At 39.2% G+C, this 18,856-nt stretch overlaps 1 protein-coding gene across 1 annotated transcript in view; it reads right to left on the bottom strand.

Moving 5' to 3' along the window:
- Nucleotides 1-6,880: 6,880 nt before the first annotated feature.
- The window catches only part of FRRS1 (ferric chelate reductase 1), a 52,404-nt gene continuing 40,428 nt past the window's right edge, over nt 6,881-18,856 (bottom strand). Inside the window, exons 11-16 of the mRNA XM_062191809.1 lie at nt 16,913-16,999; nt 13,298-13,395; nt 12,988-13,046; nt 11,143-11,286; nt 9,025-9,086; nt 6,881-8,951 (exon numbers count right to left, since the gene is read on the bottom strand). Coding sequence (XP_062047793.1) covers nt 8,859-8,951; nt 9,025-9,086; nt 11,143-11,286; nt 12,988-13,046; nt 13,298-13,395; nt 16,913-16,999 — 543 coding nt within the window. The 3' untranslated portion in view covers nt 6,881-8,858. The remainder of the gene's footprint in view (nt 8,952-9,024; nt 9,087-11,142; nt 11,287-12,987; nt 13,047-13,297; nt 13,396-16,912; nt 17,000-18,856) is intronic.

An 18,856-nucleotide genomic window follows, 5' to 3' on the forward strand; every position in this document is an offset into this window, starting at 1 on the left:
TTTTTTTTTGACAGGCAGAGTGGACAGTGAGAGAGAGAGACAGAGAGAAAGGTCTTCCTTTGCCGTTGGTTCACCCTCCAATGGCCGCCGGGGCCGGCGCACTGCGGCTGGCGCACGGTGCTGATCCAAAGGCAGGAGCCAGGTGCTTCTCCTGGTCTCCCATGGGGTGCAAGGCCCAAGCACTTGGGCCATCCTCCACTGCCTTCCCGGGCCACAGCAGAGAGCTGGCCTGGAAGAGGGACAACCGGGACAGAATCAGGCGCCCCGACCAGGACTAGAACCCGGTGTGCCGGCGTTTCTAGGCGGAGGATTAGCCTGTTGAGCCACAGCGCCGGCCTAATTAAATATATTTCTAAGCATTTTATTATTTTGATGCTATTAAAATTAGAGTTGACTTTTTACTTTTTTGCACTTTTTTGTTTTTAATATATAAAAATAAAATTTTCTTTCCCTGTCAACTTTGTGCCCTAATACTAATAAATTTAATTAGTTCTCATAGTTTTTTTATACTCATAATTTATTTTGAAATTAGAGTTACAGAGACAGAGGGAGAGATAGCCAGAAGGAGTGCACTTCCATCTGCTAGTTCACTCCCCAGTTGGCAGCAACGGCCAGCACTGGGCCAGGCCGAAGCCAGGAGCCAGCAGCTCCACACAGATCTCCCATTTGAGTGGTAGGGGCCCAAGCACTTGGACCATCTTCCACTGCTTTTCCCAGGATATCAGCAGGGAGCTAGACTGGAAGTGGAGCAGCCGGAACATGCCCATTCTCTTTTCCTCTTGATCATGTCCTTAAAGATTTACCAATTTTATCATTTCCTATTAAGAATCAACATTTGTTTCAGTGATTTTTTTCTCATTTTTTTTCCATGTTATATTTGTTTTTTCTGCTCTTCATAGTCTCTTTTTACTTGCCTGGGATTTAATTAATTCTTTCTTTCCTTCTTGGGTAAGAAACATAAGTTATGGAATTTACATATTTACTTCTACTAATGTAAATATTTAAGGTATTAAATTCTCCATAAGCAAGCCTTGTTCAAGAAAACTTTCAACAATAAGGCAGTGTTTATTTTGTTCTTAGTCCAATACAGTAGCTATTAGCCAAGGTAGCTTTTGAGGATTTGATTCTGACTAAGGAGGTGAATTTTTAATTTAAATTTAAACCTAAATAATTTATATTGCTGGTTGCTACTCTATTTGACAACACAACTCTGATTTTCTTAAGCTTTACTTATTCCTTTGAAACTCAGAGCTATGAAGAAAGGGAGAGAGACAGGGAGAGGTCTGTTATCTGATGGTTCATTCTTGAAGTGGCCACAATGGCCAGGCTGAGCCAGTCTGAAGCCAAGAACCAGAAGCTTCATCCAGGTCTCCCACATGGGTGGTTGGGGTCCAAGCACATGGACCATATTCCACTGCTTTTCCAAACCATCAGCAAGAGCTGGATTGGACGTAAAGCAGCCAGACACAAACTGGCACCCATATGGGATGCTGGTCCCACAGGCGGAGTCTTAGTCCACTTAGTCATAGGAATGGCCCCTCTTCACATTCTTGATGGTGTCATTTGAAGCACAGAAATTTTGACTATGATTAAGTCCAGTATATTGGGTTTTTTTTCTTTTATCATGATGCTTTTGGTATTATATATCTAGGTAAAAAATACCTAACCCAGAATCAGGAAAATTCAGTCTCGTGTTTTCTTCTAAGAGTGGGCTCTTACACTAAAGTCTGTGATCAATTTTGAGTAATTTTCATCTACACTATGAGGTAGGGGTCTCGATTTATCTTTTTGCATATAGATCTCACAGTGTCCAAGTACCATTTGTTGAAAAGGCCATCCTTACCCCCTTCAAAATGCCTTTTCACCTAGTCAAAAAATAAAGTGATCATAAGTATTTACTTCTGAACTCACAATATATTCACTTGATCAATATGTCTATCCTTATGCCAGGAACATCCTGCACTGATTACCGAAGATTGTAGATTTTGACACTGGGCAGTGTATGTTCTTCAAATTCATCCTTTTCTGAGATTGTATTGGCTAGTCTGGGACCTTTGCTTTTCCACAGGGAGTTTAGGGTGAACTTGTCAATTGTAGAAAGAGCAATCTGGGGTTTTGATAGTGACGGTTGAATCTGTAGACCAATTTGGCAAATATTGCTACATTAATAATAGGATATCTTCTGTTCTAAGAACAAGAGACTTGTTTCCATTCCATTAGATCTACATTAGTTTTTTTAACAGTGTTTCACAATTTTCAGTGTTCAAGGCTTGCATCACTTTTGTTAAATTTACTTGTGTTTGAATCTTTTTGATGCAATTTTGAATGGAATCATACTTTCCTACTTTTGCTTTCAGATTGCTTCACTGCTAATATCTGGAAATATTGTTAATTTAAATGTTGATGCTCATTTATTGATTCTAGTAGTTGTTCAGTGGATTCCTTGAGATTCTTTAAGATTTTCTATCTAAGATTATCTATGAAAAATGAGTTTTATTATTTCTTTCCAATGTAGATGCCCATTTCTTTTCCCTTGCCTAACTGCCCTTGCTACATCTTCAACATAATGGTCCTGCAGAGTGGAGAGAATACATACTGTCGTATTGCTCCTGATTGTAGCGGGGAAGTGTTCAGCCTCTTGCCTCTAAGGTTGAGGTTAGCTGTGTGGTTTTGTAGATGCTTTTCGCCAGAGTCCACACATGTTCAGGGGTCAACTAGAGATGTGACCAAACAGAATTGAGGATCCCCCTCTGGAGTTTTCCCTTCTATGATCACCTCCTCCCCCAACTCTAACAGCTGCAGTTGCCCAACCATTAGTCCTCTGCTTTCCTGTGCCAGATAAACTGGAATTTTTCCTCTGGTTCCCTGGTCACCCAGCACCACACTGACTACAACGGCCATGAAGCCAAAAAGTGGAAACAGAGCGCTCACTCCAAGTAGCTTTCCTCCTCTGAGTGTGGACCCTTCACCAGAACCCCACCCCCCACACACACACACACACTGCCATTCACTCACTCTTTGGGGACTTCAAGCAGCTGCTTTCTGAATCTTACAGCAATTTTCAGGAGGACGATGAGTTTGGTAAGATCTCACTCAAACATTATCAGCATACCTAGATTGTATGGCCTCAGGAAGTTCTCCCAAGAGTTCGGTTATCATATGTCAATGTCAAAAAAAAAAAAATGTTTAGGTCCTCACAAGAGACCAAAGCATAATATAATGTCTTCTACATAGGAGTTGGAGATCTCATGGAAACAGATAATGGTTCTTAGCATGTGCCCTATAAGCTTCCTCTCCCCTAGACTAGAGGTAGCTGACCAGGCAAAATACACCATTACATTAACATCTTCAACAACAAAACAAGAAATTAAACTCATTACAAGTTTATTGCCAGAAAGACCCTCAGATATCTTTTTTGCCCAAACATATTACCAAAGAGCAATGACAAGACAAATATTCTTTTTTACTAAGGTAAAGTTCATGTAACATAAAATTAACCACTTTAAAATGAACAATTCAGTGTCATTTTTTAACACACAATGTTAGGCAACCACCACCTCTATATAGTTCTAAAACATTGTCACCACCCTCACAGTAAAACATGAGAGCCACAAAGCAATTATTCCCCTCTCTCTCCTTTCCCTCCACCCCATCCAGTCCCCGGTAACCATTGATCTGCTTCCTGTCTGCATGGATTTACCCATTCTGATTATTTCATACAGATGGCATCATACAGTATGTGACCCTTCATGTCTGACTTCCTCCACTTAGCAAAATATTCTGGAGGTTTATCCACATGCTAGCATGAATCAGTACTTCAGTACTTATGACTGAACACTACTCTGTTTCATGCATGTACCATGATTTGTGTACATCCATTCACCCATGATGGGTCATGTAAGTTGTTCCCATCATGTGGCTATTGTATTGTGCTGCCATGTGATTTTTTTTATTTTTTTTTTATTTTGTTTAAAAAGAGTAATAAAATTCACCATTCTAACCATGTTTAAGTATACAGTTCAATGAATTAAATACATTCTCAGAGCCTTGCAGCCATCACTACTATTCATCTCCAAAATCTTTTCATCATCACAAACAAATATTCTGCACCCATTAAACAATAATTTCAACTCCCCTTGGTCCCTGGACACTGGTAACCATCATCTGACCTTCTGCTTCTGCAAAACAGAAAAAATTGACTACTCTGGGTACTTCATATAAGTGGAATCGTAGAAAAGATGCTCTTTTGCAACTGATTTATTTCATTTAGCATAACATTTTCAAGATGAACAACCAAAAAATTCTATAAAATAAGAAGCACACACTTTATATGCAAAAACTATGAAGTTGAACACTTCATCAAACGGCAAAGACATCATCAATGACATGTACAAAACAAGCAACTTTTACTGGAATCCCTTCACCTGACTCTCACAACCACTCAGGACGATGGGCTTTGCAGATAACAAAACGGAGCTCAGAGAAGGTAAGTGACTTGCCAAGAACAGTTTGTAAATTAAGCAAACATACTCCAGTCTTCCAGCTCTCAGTCTTTTTGAATTGATAAGATCAGCTACCTCCCTACAAGAGTTGTCAGGACAAGGAAAAATCTATGTTGAGTAGAGTTGAAGAAGTCTCCAAGAAGAAACAACATGGACAAGCACTTGATAGGCTAGCGTCTTCTAGGGAGAGAAGAACCAAAATCATATTCCAGGAAAGCAACCATCCATGATCTGCGTGCAGAGTTGGGCTTGGTGAGAGTTGGTCAAGAAAGAAAGGAGGATGTGGATAGAACAGTGAGAATCCTAATCCGCTTGAAAAGAACTCAGAAGAATCCTTTCTTGTATTCCCATCTGTAATGGATTATCTTAAACAAGGACCTTTCTTCTTTTTTGTCTTTTCTGTTTCACTGGCATTTACAGATAAATAGAGAGCTTTCTAGTTGGCATGTGCAGTGTTTAGCTTTTCCTAGTGCACTCTTGGAGGCAGCAGGAAGCAAAATGGACAAGATATCTTTTCATAAACTTTAGAGTACAGAATCCTGATAAAAACCAAGTACTAACATTAATTTGATTCATTTCTTTGATAACTCATGCTATAGACTACCTATGCCCTTAACATTGATTTCCACAGATCAGAAAATAATAAAAGAAAACTAAACTGAGTCATAAATGCTACCCTAACCAACAATTTTCTAGAATTTGTTTCGCTTTTTCTGAAAAAAAAAAAAAAAAGTTTCTCTTTATCTTGTAGAGCATGCCTTCTATAAGAAGAAAACTTACAGAGCCAGGATTGTGGCATAACAGGGAAAGTTGCCACCTGCAGTGCCAGTGTCTTGTATGAGCACTGGTTCAAGTCCCGGCTGCTCTACTTCCAATTCAGCTCTCTGCTATGGCCTGGGAAAGCAAAAAGGGATGGCCCAAGTCCTTGGGCCCCTCCACCAATGTGGGAGACCCAGAAGAAGCTCCTGGCTCCTGGCTTCAGATCAGGCCAGCTCTGGCCATTGCAGCCATTTGGGGAGTGAACCAGAGGATTGAAGATATCTCTCTCTCTCTCTCTCTCTCTCTCCTCACTCTTTGTCTATCTCTCTCTCTCTTCCTCTCTCTCTCTCTCTCTCTCTCTGCCTCAGCCTCTCTGTAACTCTGCATTTCAAATAAATAAATAAATCTTTTAAAAAATAATTATATTTATCTTTACAATGGAAAACTAGAAGAAAATATTGTAGTAAACATTGAGTTTGCTATATTTAATGGCTTTTGTTTACTTTTTAAATAAAGGAATTCAAAAGGACTGTAAGTGGCATAGCACTGTAAGAAGAGGCACACAGGAAGTTCGTATCTAAACCCTAAGCTACTTAAATAAGGAACACCTGAACACTTAAAAAAAAAAACATAAAAAAACTCCACTATCATCTCTCTAATAAAGGATGCACAATGCGATGAAGTTATTCTTTGTCCCAAACAGTAGTTAGGTTTGGGGGCCAAGCAGAAACTACAACACCATCATAAAGAATACTTGTGAAACCTGAAAACAAACAAACAAACTATCCAGTTCAGAAATTGGCTAAGGACATGAAGAGGCAATCTTCAAAGGAAGAAATATAAATGGCCAATAGAAACATGAGAAAATTCTCAAGATCACTAGCAATAAAGGAGATGCAAATTAAAACCACAATGAGGTTATTACCTCACCCCCATTAGAATGGCTATCATATGAAAATCAAAAAACAATTAATGCTGGTGAGGAAGTGGGGGAAAATGTACCCTAATCCACTCTTGGTGGTAATGTAAACTACTACAACCATCAAGGAAGACAGTATGGAGATTCCTCCAGAGATCTGAAAATAGATCTGTCATATGACCCAGGCAACCCATGCCTGGGAATTTACCCACAGGAAATGAAATCAGCATATGAAAGAGTTATGTGTATCTATATGCTTATCGCATCTCAATTCACAATAGCTAAGATATGGAATCAACCCAGATGTCCATCAAATAATGATTGAATAAAGAAAATGTGAGATACACACACACACACACACAATACACTATAGAATAGTATGCAACTGGAAGCCATTATGCTTAGTGAAATAAGCCGGTCTCAAAAAGACAAATATCATGTTTTCTCTTATATGTGGAAGTTAATATAGAATACCCAAAAATGTATAAGAATGAAATGGTCATTTGGGGATATGATTGTCATTTTTAGCCCTCATTTATGTTCCTGTGGAACTGTGGTCTTCTGACTTTTTACTTGTTGAATATTAATTATTAGTGGCAAATTAAGCCTGTGAATATAGATTGGATTAAAATATATTTGCAGGGGCCGGTGCTGTGGTGCAGAGGGTTAAAGCCCTTGCCTGTGGCACTGGCATCCCATAAGGGCACTGGTTCTAGTCCTGACTGTTCCTCTTCCTATCCAGCTCTCTGTTATGGCCTGGGAAAACAGTAGAAGATGGCCCAAGTCCTTGGGCTCCTGCACCCACATGGGAGACCCAGAGGAAGCTCCTGGCTCCTGGCTTTAGATCGGCACAGCTCTGGCTGTTGCGGCCATCTGGGGAGTGAACCAGCAGATGGAAGACCTCTCTCTCTGTCTCTACCTCTCTCTGTAACTCTGTATTTTAAATAAATAAAATAAATCTTTTTAAAAATATATCTTTGCAAAAACTGACAGAGAAAGGGGAGGGAGGGAGGAGGACTGGAAAGTGAGGGAAGTGTTCTTGTCTTCTTGGACCTGTAACTATGGAAATCATAAAATGTGTTCTCTTTATATTAATAAAAACAGTGCTGTGGTATAGCAGGTTATACTACTACCTGCAGCACCGGCATCCCATATAAATGCTGATTTGAGCCCTGAATGCTCCATTTCCAGTACAGCTCTCTGCTAATGTGCCTGGGAAACCAGCAGAAGTTGGCCCAAGTGCTTGGACCCCTGCACCCTCATGGGAGCCCCAGAAGAAGCTCCTGGCTCCTGGCTTCAGCTTAGCCCGGCCACAGTTGTTGTGGCCATTTGTGGAGTGTGCCAGAGGATAGAAGATCTCTCTCTTTCTCTCTCTCTGTTTCTCCCTCTCTATCTCTATAAATCTGCCTTTCAAGTAAATAAAATAAATCTTTAAAAATTAATAAAAATAATAATGAATACTCAAATTGAAAGAATAAAGCATGACTCCCTGAACATTTTATTTTCAAAAGTGCAGTTTTGTTTGTTTCCTTTGCCCAAGATAATGCAAAGGGAAATATCAAATAATTTTTATAAATAATCACAGAAAACAAACATCAGTGCAACTAGAAAATAACAACACTTGCCCCCAATTTGAGTTTCTAACCCATAACTGTGCCCCAAAAATGCATAAATTTTTCAAATAAAGATTAAGAAGTGTTGGTGGAATTTAAGGGAAATGCTATCCAAATACCAAAAAAAGAATCAGTCCTAGGAAGGAAACAGGAACAAAGCAGAACTTCAGTATTACATTGCCACCTACTGGCTAGAAGTCTTCATAGCAAATATGTGACCTGATCGTCAAATAGAAGATTGGATTAGGAAGGAAAGTAACAGCTATTCAGATTCCTTAGAGCACATAACTTCCAATAATAATAATAATAATATCATCCACATTAATTTATTTTTAGAAAAAAGTTAGAATATCTGTAAGATGACATTTGAAGGGTGAAGGGTGAGATAACAGTTTTGGAAACACATCTACAATCTTTAAATGCTATAAGAACTTAAATCTTACAGTCAAAACAGCATATAAAATGTAATTTCAGCTCTGTAGGTAGCTACATAAAAAAAATCTTCAAGCAAGAGATGCACAATTGCATTTCATTGCCAACAAATATAATATTGATAATATATTTAAATGTTAATGAAACCTTTACCAGAGAAGTAACAGAGCAAATGACATGTCAAAAAGTGGAACATAAAAACATATTTTCTAAAAGAAAATCCAAAGATCATTCAGCTAAAGTAGTAAAAGTAAATGTTTTCTTAGTATCACGGCACCTTTACCATCCACTTAATACAACCTCCTTTTTATCCTAATGACATTCTTGTTTATTTCCTTACATTCTAACATTCTTAAAATCTTGGCATGCATTACTGAAGACTCATCTCTCCTGAATACTAAACCCTTAAGACCCAGAATTACAAGTTAGGGCTTGTCGTCAGTCTATAGTCTATAGGACGCTCCTGCATTTTGTCTTTATATAATAACCAGACTTCAGAATCCCCTATCAATGTGACCCGGGTCTTCCAAATTAAAATTCACCAACACGCTCCCAGCAGTTGGTACAGTTTCAAGTGTCTTTGGATTGATGGTGATTATCACCTGGCCCATGAAAGTCAAGGTCTTTGCTTGTTCATAGATGGTTGATTGCAGATAAGAATATGATGAGAAAAGTCACATTCCCACAGACATAAATTGTCAACACTGCCTTTTTAAAAGCATGACCCTGAAAGAAAAATTGAGATATAAAAGAAGTACTACAATTAAGGTTTGTGTCAATAAACAAGGAAAGACCTTACCTCTGCTTCTGCTGCAGTAAAAGACTGAAGGATCTGAACTCTGTCATCATCCAGTATTTCCACTGCCAAGAACAGCGACATAAGTTTATAAGGACAGTGTTAGACAGCTACACTAACTTTACAAAAGAAAAAAAAATATTGTTTTGAGGTGTTCACTCATTTCTAGGTTGTAAATTCTCCCTTTTCAAGCTACTAAACATTGCAAACTTCCTGAATATTTAAGGCTCTCATAAATTGAGACAAGCTGGTCATTACACAGTTTTGTGAGAGGACTTAACATGTGTCCTCTTCTGCTGGTTGATCAACAACATAACAAGCCTAACAACCAAAATTTGGGGATTTTTGCAATTGATAAATTAAAATTGCATTACTTACGGTGTACCTCATGAGCGTTTGATGTATATATGCATTGTGGAATGGCTAAATCAAGTCAAAAAAAATTTTTTTAAATCAAGCTAATTAATGTAACAATCCAAGTTCCCACTACCTATGTGTTTTGGATAATAAGCCTTAATTCTGTGCTCATCAAATGTCCCATATAGATGGCCTTATCAAAAACCCAAAGTGGCAGGGCAGATGCTTTCTACTCAGCTTCCAAAATCCACCCAGGCTCCTAGGTTCACAGCACAGATCAGGGTGCCTCAAACAGTTTGTGGAAAGATGAGATTAAAAGACAAGGTTATGGGCAGTCATTTGGTCTAGAGGTTAAGTTACCACTAAATCTACACCCCATATCAGAGTGCCTGGGTTTGAGTCTCAACCCCAGCTCCCAACTCCAACCTCCTTGTAATACAAACCCTGAGAGGCAGCGGGTGATGACTCAAGTAACTGGATTCCTGCCACCCATGTAGGAGACATGGGTTCAGTTCCTGGCTCCCAGCTTTGACCTCAATCAGAGGTCTCTGCAAGTATTTGGAGACTGAAACCAATGGATGAGTGCTCTATATCTCATATCTCTGTTGGATTTTTCTCTTCCTCTCTCCCTGCCTCTCAAATTAAATAAATTTTGGTGAAAAAATACTTAAAATTCATGCATAGTTTTTTCATAGACTTTTTTGAAGACATCTTATATGCATGAATTTCAATACTTTTTTCAACCAGAATAAACTTATCTTTTAATTTCATCTTCTGTGACCTTTTTGAAGTATGCCTGTACTGTAGACAATAAGGTTTTGTTTATAGAAGGTCATCTTCACTTATTGGGGGAAAAACTAGTTAAGATGCAGAAGACACAGCTCAGAATCTTAGCTATTTTAAAACACCATCCTTTCTCTACTAGTCTCTCCTCTCCTACTGATGGTTACAGGTATCCTGACCCTGCTTGGCTTTAAGACCAAAACAGAATTTGCCATTAAAAAGCATGAGAAAGTAGGTCTTCATTATCTCACTCACTATCTTGCTAGCTATATACTTACATGTATGACAACCTAAGTGTATAAGTATGCCATACATGTGAAATGTGCAGCTCTGCCTGTGTGACTTGGGTCCCTCCATCCCAGGTACTCAGAATTCCCAGTGAGTACTGGCTCCAAGTCATAGCAGCATGCAAAGTGAAAGTATTCATAAACAAGACATCTTCCCTAAAGCCTAACCTCATTCCCCTCCATTTCTCCTTATAAATTCTAGTTCTAATGAATGTAACAAACAAAAGACAGAAATTTTCCACAATTTTTACCAGTGGCTGAGTAATCAAAATAGAAATTTTGGGGGCAGTGCTGTGGCATAACCAGTAAGGCCACCACCTGTAACACCAGCATCTTATATGAGGACCAGTTCATGTCCCAGCTATTCCACTTCTGATCCAGCTCCTTGCTAATGGCCTGGGATCAGTAGCTGAAGATGTCCCAAGTGTTCCAGGTGGGAGGCCTAGATGGCGTCCTCCTGGCTCAGCCCTGGCCATTGTAGCCATCTGGAGAATGAACCAGCAGATGGAAGAGCTCTGTCTCTGTCTCACTCTCTCTCTCTGTAACTCTAACTTTAAAAAAAAAAAAAAAGAAAGAAAAAGAAAAGTTTAATGAGCCACCAAGCAACAGTCAACTCTAAGTATCAGGAAACTAAGTATGTTCCAAAAACTTGTATAGTAGTGACTCTCGTAACATGGCTTTTTGTACAAATTACCTTGTCGAGAGAGTCGGTAAGCATGGATCTCCAGAACAATCTCCGTCCCAATGTGCCAGGCTACGAACCCAATCATTGCATAGGTTTTCTGTGGGTCAGGAAGATTTAATCCTGGTAAATCCATCCCCAGGAACATTGCTGCCACTAAGTGTAAAAGAAAAAAAATTATATTCAAATGTAGTAATTGTGTGTTGATACTTGCATATATGTATTCTATTAAGTAAAACATACTGAAAGAGTTCGTGAGATGAATAAGATGAATATTTAAGTAGAAACAGTTAATTTAGTCCCTTTTTATTGTAAGACTAGGTAGAACAAGATGGGAACTATAACTATGAACTATGAACTAAGAAAACAGAAGGGGCTGGTGCTGTGGCATAGTGGGTTGAGCCATCATCTGCAGCACCAGCAACACATATGGACACCAGTTCATGTCCTGGCAGCTCCACTTCTGGCACAGCTCCCTGCTGATGTGCCTGGAAAAGCAGCAGAGAATGGCCCAAGTCCTTGGCCCCTACACTCACATGGGAAATGTGGAAGAAGCCCCTGGCTCCCAGCCCCAGCCATTGCAACCATTTGGGGAGTGAACCAGCAGATGGAAGATTGCTCTCTCTCGTTCTGTCTCTCCTTCTCTCTCTGTAACTCTGGCTTTCAAATAAATAAATAAATCAGAAAGAAGGAAGGAAGGAAGGAAGGAAAGAAGGAAGGAAGGAAGGAAGGAAGGAAGGAAGGAAGGAAGGAAGGAAGGAAGGAAAAAAAAAAAAGAAAGAGAGAAAAGAAAACAGGCAAACTTCCCAGAAAGTTTTAAATATGTAATGTAGGATGAGAGAAAACCATGAAAGCCATTGCTAATTATATTCCATCTTCCACAGAGCATCCATAGACTACGGACATGCTAGGACTACAGGAGGTACCTGGTTAAGTATTTGTTATAAATTTGTAAGGCAAGAAAATGTACCAGATAATCAATCATACTTGTCTTTTGAAAACCACTCTACCCTGGAAGATATCAGTCCAATTAAATGAGCCTGGAGATGGGGAGTGTGATGGCTGGAGTAGGATTTGGCTCCCAAATGCATGTAGATATTTAAAGTTAAAACCTCAAAATCTCATGTTAAGGCACTAAGAGGGTGGGAAACTTAGAGCCAGTTACGGCATGGCCCTAATCCAGTTAAGAAGTGGGCCTGGTGGAGGAGCCTTAGGTCACTGGGGGCACACCCTTGGGAAGCAGTATGGTGACAGAGTTTATTACAGAAACCTGAGTTGGGCCCAGCCTCTCATTCTGCTTCCCAGTTTGCCACATGATCCTTTCCCTGCACACATTCTGTCACTGGCAACTTCCAGGCCCACCAGACAGCCAAACCAATGTGGTCCACCTGATCTTGAACTGTACAACTCTAAAACTCTGTGTCAAAACACGTCTCCCTCCTTCAAAAGTACTTTTCTAAGGTATTTTGTTATAGAGACAAAAAGCTGATTAATACAGAAGTCTTGCACCCAACGGCCCCACCTCAGCCCAACCCACAAATGAACATCGACTTAAGCTGCTCAAATGTTTGGTCATCAGCATGTTATTCTGCTGGCAAAGGAAAATGCTTTAAAAGGTCTTCAAAAGAGAGTTTTAAAGTCTTTTTTTTTTTTTACTTTAAATTTAAAGCTGAAATAATGACTTAAATAGTTACCTTTAGAAATTACTTTCTGGAGTTCAATGTTTAAGGATGATTTCTCCTCAACAACCAATTACTCCAATTACTAATGCATCTAAAAATCATTTAAGCCAAATTACAACTTGCAATATAAACAGCCAGCAATTAAATATGAATAAGTGGCATCACAACTACTCACCTGCTATTATTCTCGCAGCTGTTCCCATACCCCAATGAGTCCAGTTAAACATTTTCCTTCTACCAAAATAAGAAACCAATCAGTATTCTTGAAAGTGATGGTTCTACGATTAATTCCCAAGAGAACACAGAACATATCATTTTTCCTGATTGCCTGAGAATTAGAAATCTGAACTATATTTTAAAGGCTTTTAAAGACAATTTTTCACTGAATTTTTTTAAGATGCAAAATGTTTCCACTTAAAAAGAGATTTGTTTGCCAGCTAATGAAATCCACATTGAGAGGATTTATATATAAAACCTATAAGTACCTTGGGTCATGTAAAGGTGGCCTGAAGGCTGCCAGAAGTGGCTGAAGAATTGCTAAGGTCATCACGACACAACCAAGGTATGGGTGGTAACCTGCATGCTAAACAAAGTCACGTCATCTCAATGTTATGTCATCATCAGGTGAAAACCGATACACAAATATGTAGGCTTAGTGTGTTTCCATAGCCTTAAACACTTGAGGAGGAGGAGGCGGAGGAAGAGGAGTGGGAGGAGGGGAGGAGGAGGAGGAGGAGAATGGGAACGTTTACAGAGTATTCACTTAGTTTACCAACTAGATCATTCATGCTTACTATAATGCTTGACGATGGGTATAAATACTGCAGATTTACAAACGGGAGAACTGAGGTTTGGAGACATCAAGTACTGTGGTCAAAGCCAGAAAGCACATAGTTGTGGTGGAGTCCTGGTACAGAATGCTGCCTCTCTCTACTCAGGATGTTAGATGACCACCAATGCCAGGACATCCAGGTGTAGGCCCTGGTCACTCTCCATATGTTGAGAGCAATCATTTGCAATGATTGATGAGACCTCTGTTCCCTGAGCTGTGAGTTCCATATGGTTCCTTGTAACACTGAAGCTTAACAGGGTCTTAGTCACTCACTAAATGTTTTTAACTGAGTGAATAACCTGTAGAGCCACTGTATTAAAAGCTTATCTCCTCTGTTCTGAATGAAGCCCTAACCCAAGTAAAACCATCTACACAATATCTCCGTAGTTTCTGCTACCCTCCTCCTTAAGGGATGCTGTATGCCTCCTTACAACAGCAGAGTTGGATCAAATCCTTTGTACAGGATTCTACTTGAATCCTTCCAAGAAGAACTATATGATGCTCCAACCTGTGCATGTTTAGATGGAGGGACACAACAGTCTGTCATCACTGAATCCCAGGCTCAGGTAGGTTACAAATTTAGGACCTGGGACAGGGACACAGTAGTTCCCAGGCAATGTTAGGAAGCCTTGGTAAACAGCAACAACAGCTAACAAAGGAGCAACACAAAAACACTTCCACTGGGGCCGGTGCTGTGGTGTAGTGGGTAAAGCTGCTGCCTACAGTGCTGGCATCCCATATGGGCACCAGTTCAAGTCCCATCTGCTTCACTTATGATCTAGCTCTCCGCTATGGTCTGGGAAAGCAATAGAAGATGGCCCAAGTCCTTGGGCCCCTGCACCCATGTGGGAGACCCGGAAGAAGCTCCTGGCTCCAGGCTTTGTATCGGTGCAGTTCCAGCTGTTGCAGCCATCTGGGGAGTGAACCAATGGATAGAAGATCTCTCTCTCTCTTTCTCTCTCTCTCTCTCTGACTCTACCTCTCTGTTCAAATAAATAAATCTCTTAAAAAAAGACAAAAAATAAAAAACACTTTCAAGTCAAGGAGTCAGTTATTCATGGATAAAATTTTAACCACAACTGTGCAGCAACAAAATAATTCATGTATGTCTTAGAATGTGCTGGGAATCACCCTAAGTACTTTCAATTAATTAACTCACAGTCATGCAGGAAGCTTACCAGATAGACAATATGCTATCCCCATTTTTACAGATCAGTTAACCAAAGGACAGAGAAGTAATGGAAATTGCCCAAGGTGTCCTACAAAATAAGTGATGATGCCAGTATTTGAATCCATGTAGTCCAGCTGTAGATTAGTGCTCCTAACTTTTATATTACTTTATTCATAAATGGGAAAGACTACAAACCCAAGTTCTGAAATATTAAATCTTGATATCAAATTCTGACTGGCTATATATCTGAAAAACTAATGAAAGCACAGGCTCTGAACTTGGGTATGTCACTTATTCTTGATAAGCTGCATCCGTTCCTTTACTAATATTTACTAAGTATTGACTATGTACCAGAATCTTTTCTGGGTATTTGGGATGTGCCAGTGAACATACCGGTAAACACTACTGCTCTCAAAGAACTAATATCACACTGCGGGGGGAAAGACAAAGAAAAAATATAAAAATTAAATGAATTATATGAAATGTCATAAGGCAGTGAAAGGTTTAAGAGCAAAAATAGTGCCAAGCAAAGACTTGAAGAACTTGAGGGAGTGAGGAGAGACTGCCAGGCAGAAGGAAGAACCCTAGAAAAGAGGATACAGAGCAGAAGACTGGCAGGTCTGCAGACCTGCATGAAGGCCTGTGGAAGGAGGCGAAAGAGGAAGTCAGTTCAGAGAATAATTGGGAACCAAATCCTAGGAGTCACTGAACGGTCTTTTGCTTTTGCTCTGAGTACAACTGAGAAACATTACAGAAAACACTTTGGGGCATAGGAATGACATGATCTCATTTACATTTTTGAAAAATCACTCTGCCTTCTTTGTTGAAAATAGACCATGGGTGAACAAGGGTGAAGTGAGGAGACCAGTGAGGTAGCTACTGGAAAAAGTCCAAACAGAAGATGATAGTGGCTCAAACCCATCAGTGAAAGTGAGGGAAGTATTGGATTAAGAATGTATGTTAAATGTAGAGTCAACAGAACTGCCCAATGAATTGGATATAGCATAAGCAAGAGAGCATAGTTAAGGATAATTCAAGGTTTTGGTTTAAACATGGAACTCTTAACACTTAATGTGGGATGGCAGCAGTAGAGCAGAACTGAAGAATAGGTAAGAAATTCCCTTCAGGACATGTTAAGTTGGAGATGTCCTGGACAGGCAAATACAGGTCCTGAGCTGGACTTGAGCTGGATATGTGAGTCTCAAGCCAGGGGAGAAGACTTGATTAGAGAGAAAAAATTTGGGTGAAGCCCCAGTTTCTTCATTTGTGACAAGGGATCCTCATCAACAGCTACTTCAAATAAGATTTACATTGGATAACACAATAAAGCAAGTGCCACAACTGGCCACATAGCACTTAGCAACTTATGCCAACTTAGGAGTAATTATACTACTAGGTAGACAACTTATAAGGGTACTTCAAAAGGTTCATAGAAAATGGAATCTTTAATTCCATTTTAGTGGAAAAAATTTTAAATAAATGCACAAAAGGGATTTTCAAGAAACTCATGAAAATGCATATTGTGGGAAACTATGTAGAGTTTTCAAAAATTCTTACACCAAAATTAATATATCTCTTTGAAATAATAGTTTATCAGTTGATTGATTTGAAAAGCAGATACAGAGAGAGAGAGAGAAACAGAGAGAGAAGGAAGTACTTGGGCCACCTTCCCTTGCCTCCCCAGATGCACTAGCATCAAGCTGAATCAAAAGTAGAAGGTGCATTAGCAGGAAGCTGGATGGGAAGTGGGACATCCAGAAAAATAAATGGATCTTTTAATTCCATTTTCCATGAACTGTCTTAGATTTCACACTTTGAATTCTCATCACTCTATCATGAGAAAAACTCACTAATGCTATAGTGTGCATATAACATTTGATGCAAACCAAAAACACATTTCATTACCAAGCTGGCATTGACATCATCATCTACCCTTGACAGACAACCATGGGAAATAGTCATCAGATCATTCAAAAAGAGAAAAAGAGGAATTTGCATAGAAATATCTTTCAGGCTCATCATGTAAGAATAAAACAGGAATCTGCTTTGACACCAAAATGGACTTATATTAAAACATCCTGCTTAAGATATATTTACCCAACTCCAGCCTCCTCTGTATACAAAAGGCATAACAAAAGCAATGCAGGTGAGCACAGATGTTGTGACCATGAGCATCCGATGTACCTGCAAGGTGAGATGACAAAGTAAGAAGACAGTTAATTACATAAGAGGAAGAAGAATGGGAAAAGGTCATGGCATAAGATTCATTAAAGGCATGCATTCAACTGACATCTAATCACAATCTGTGGTCAGTTTAAAAAAATAATATCACTGAACTTTAAAGAAAATCCTAAGCTGTCATCCTCATCATTCAAAAGTATTTGCCAAGACTTCACCAGCACAGAGCAACAAGAATGACTATTTCACACACCCAGTACACTTACTTGCCAAATGCTTCCTTTCCTCCCAAAGACATTTGTTAAGCTCCACCACCAAGCATAATGCTATACCAGGTGTAATGAGACAGTAAGGAAAGGAGGAAAATACTGTATCCTGAGGAGCTTGAAACATATTTGAGTAGATAAGAGAAAAATACATGAAATGTGTAATTCATTATACAAATCAAGAGAGTAAAAGTAGGCAGTGTTAATTGATTACACCAGGATTACTTGTGCAAATCAAAACTATCTCAGTAAGTGGCTATACACTCACCATATATATCTGTGTGTGTATGTGTACACATGTCACCATATATGGGAACGTACGTGGATACTTCAAAAAGTTCATGGGAAATAAAATTTTTAAAAAAATTTATAGTACAGAAAAAAATTGAGATCCATGCAAAATTTTTTTCATGAACTTTTTGAAGTACCATTGTATATATACAAATACACATACAAGAGTAGATGGATAGATAGAAACATGTACACACACAACTATGTGCCCCATAATAATATTTTTTAGAAAGCTTTTATTTAATAAATAAAAATTTCATAGGTACAGCTTTTGGATCCCATAATAATATTTAAGTCAACAACAGACCAAATATACCATGGTGGTCCCAAAAAATTATATCACCCAGTAACACTGCAGCTATCTTTGTGTAAGTACATTCTGTGATGCTCATATGATTACAAAATCACCTAATAATGCATTTGTCAGAATGCATCCTCATCACTAAGCAACATGTGACTGTATACATATACACACACATCACAGTTCTATTTTATTTTTGTATATTAATTTTTTATTTATTTGAAAGGCAGAGAGAGACAGAGAGATTTTTAAATTATAGTGTGGAGCAAGTGTTTGGTGAGTGGTGGCTAAGACTACTTGGGATGTCCACATGCCATATCGGAGGGCCTGGTTTGAATCCTATCTTTGCTTCTGATACCAGATTCGTCCTCATGTGCACCTTGGGAGGTAGCAGATGATGGCTCAAGTACTTGTGTCCCTGCCACCATGTGAGATATCTTAACTGAGTTGCTGGCACTTGGCTACAGCCTGGCTCAGCCCCAGCTGTTGTGGACATTTGGGCTGTGAACCAGCAGATGGGAGATCTTTCCGTGTCTCTGTTTCTCTGCCTTTTAAATAAAATGATAAAAAAAAAAAAAAACGGGATGATTTAAACTGAAAAGGAAAAAACATAAAAGGGTCCCAGTTGGGAATTGCCACATGAACAAATGAAAGAGAAAGACAACAAATGCAAGCTAGAAAGTACACAATCACACAACAAGCAGCAAGAGACAGACGAGAGCAAGACGTAAATCAGCAGAGAGAACAAAGCAAACAGATTGGCCCTGCCAGCCAGCTAGGAGAAATGAGGTTAGGTAAGGGAAACCTTAAAAGCTACAAATGTATATGAATATGAGGTGTCAAGAATACCCCCTTAGAAAGTCAAAACATCCACAGGCAGTGTTGTTCCTTCTGCAAGCAGACATGTACATTCTTTTTTTTTTTTTTTTTTTTTTTTATTTTTGACAGGCAGAGTGGACAGTGAGAGAGAGAGACAGAGAGAAAGGTCTTCCTTTGCCGTTGGTT

The sequence above is a fragment of the Lepus europaeus genome, chromosome 5 (assembly GCF_033115175.1).
Source record: "Lepus europaeus isolate LE1 chromosome 5, mLepTim1.pri, whole genome shotgun sequence".
Taxonomy (NCBI): Eukaryota; Metazoa; Chordata; class Mammalia; order Lagomorpha; family Leporidae; genus Lepus; species Lepus europaeus.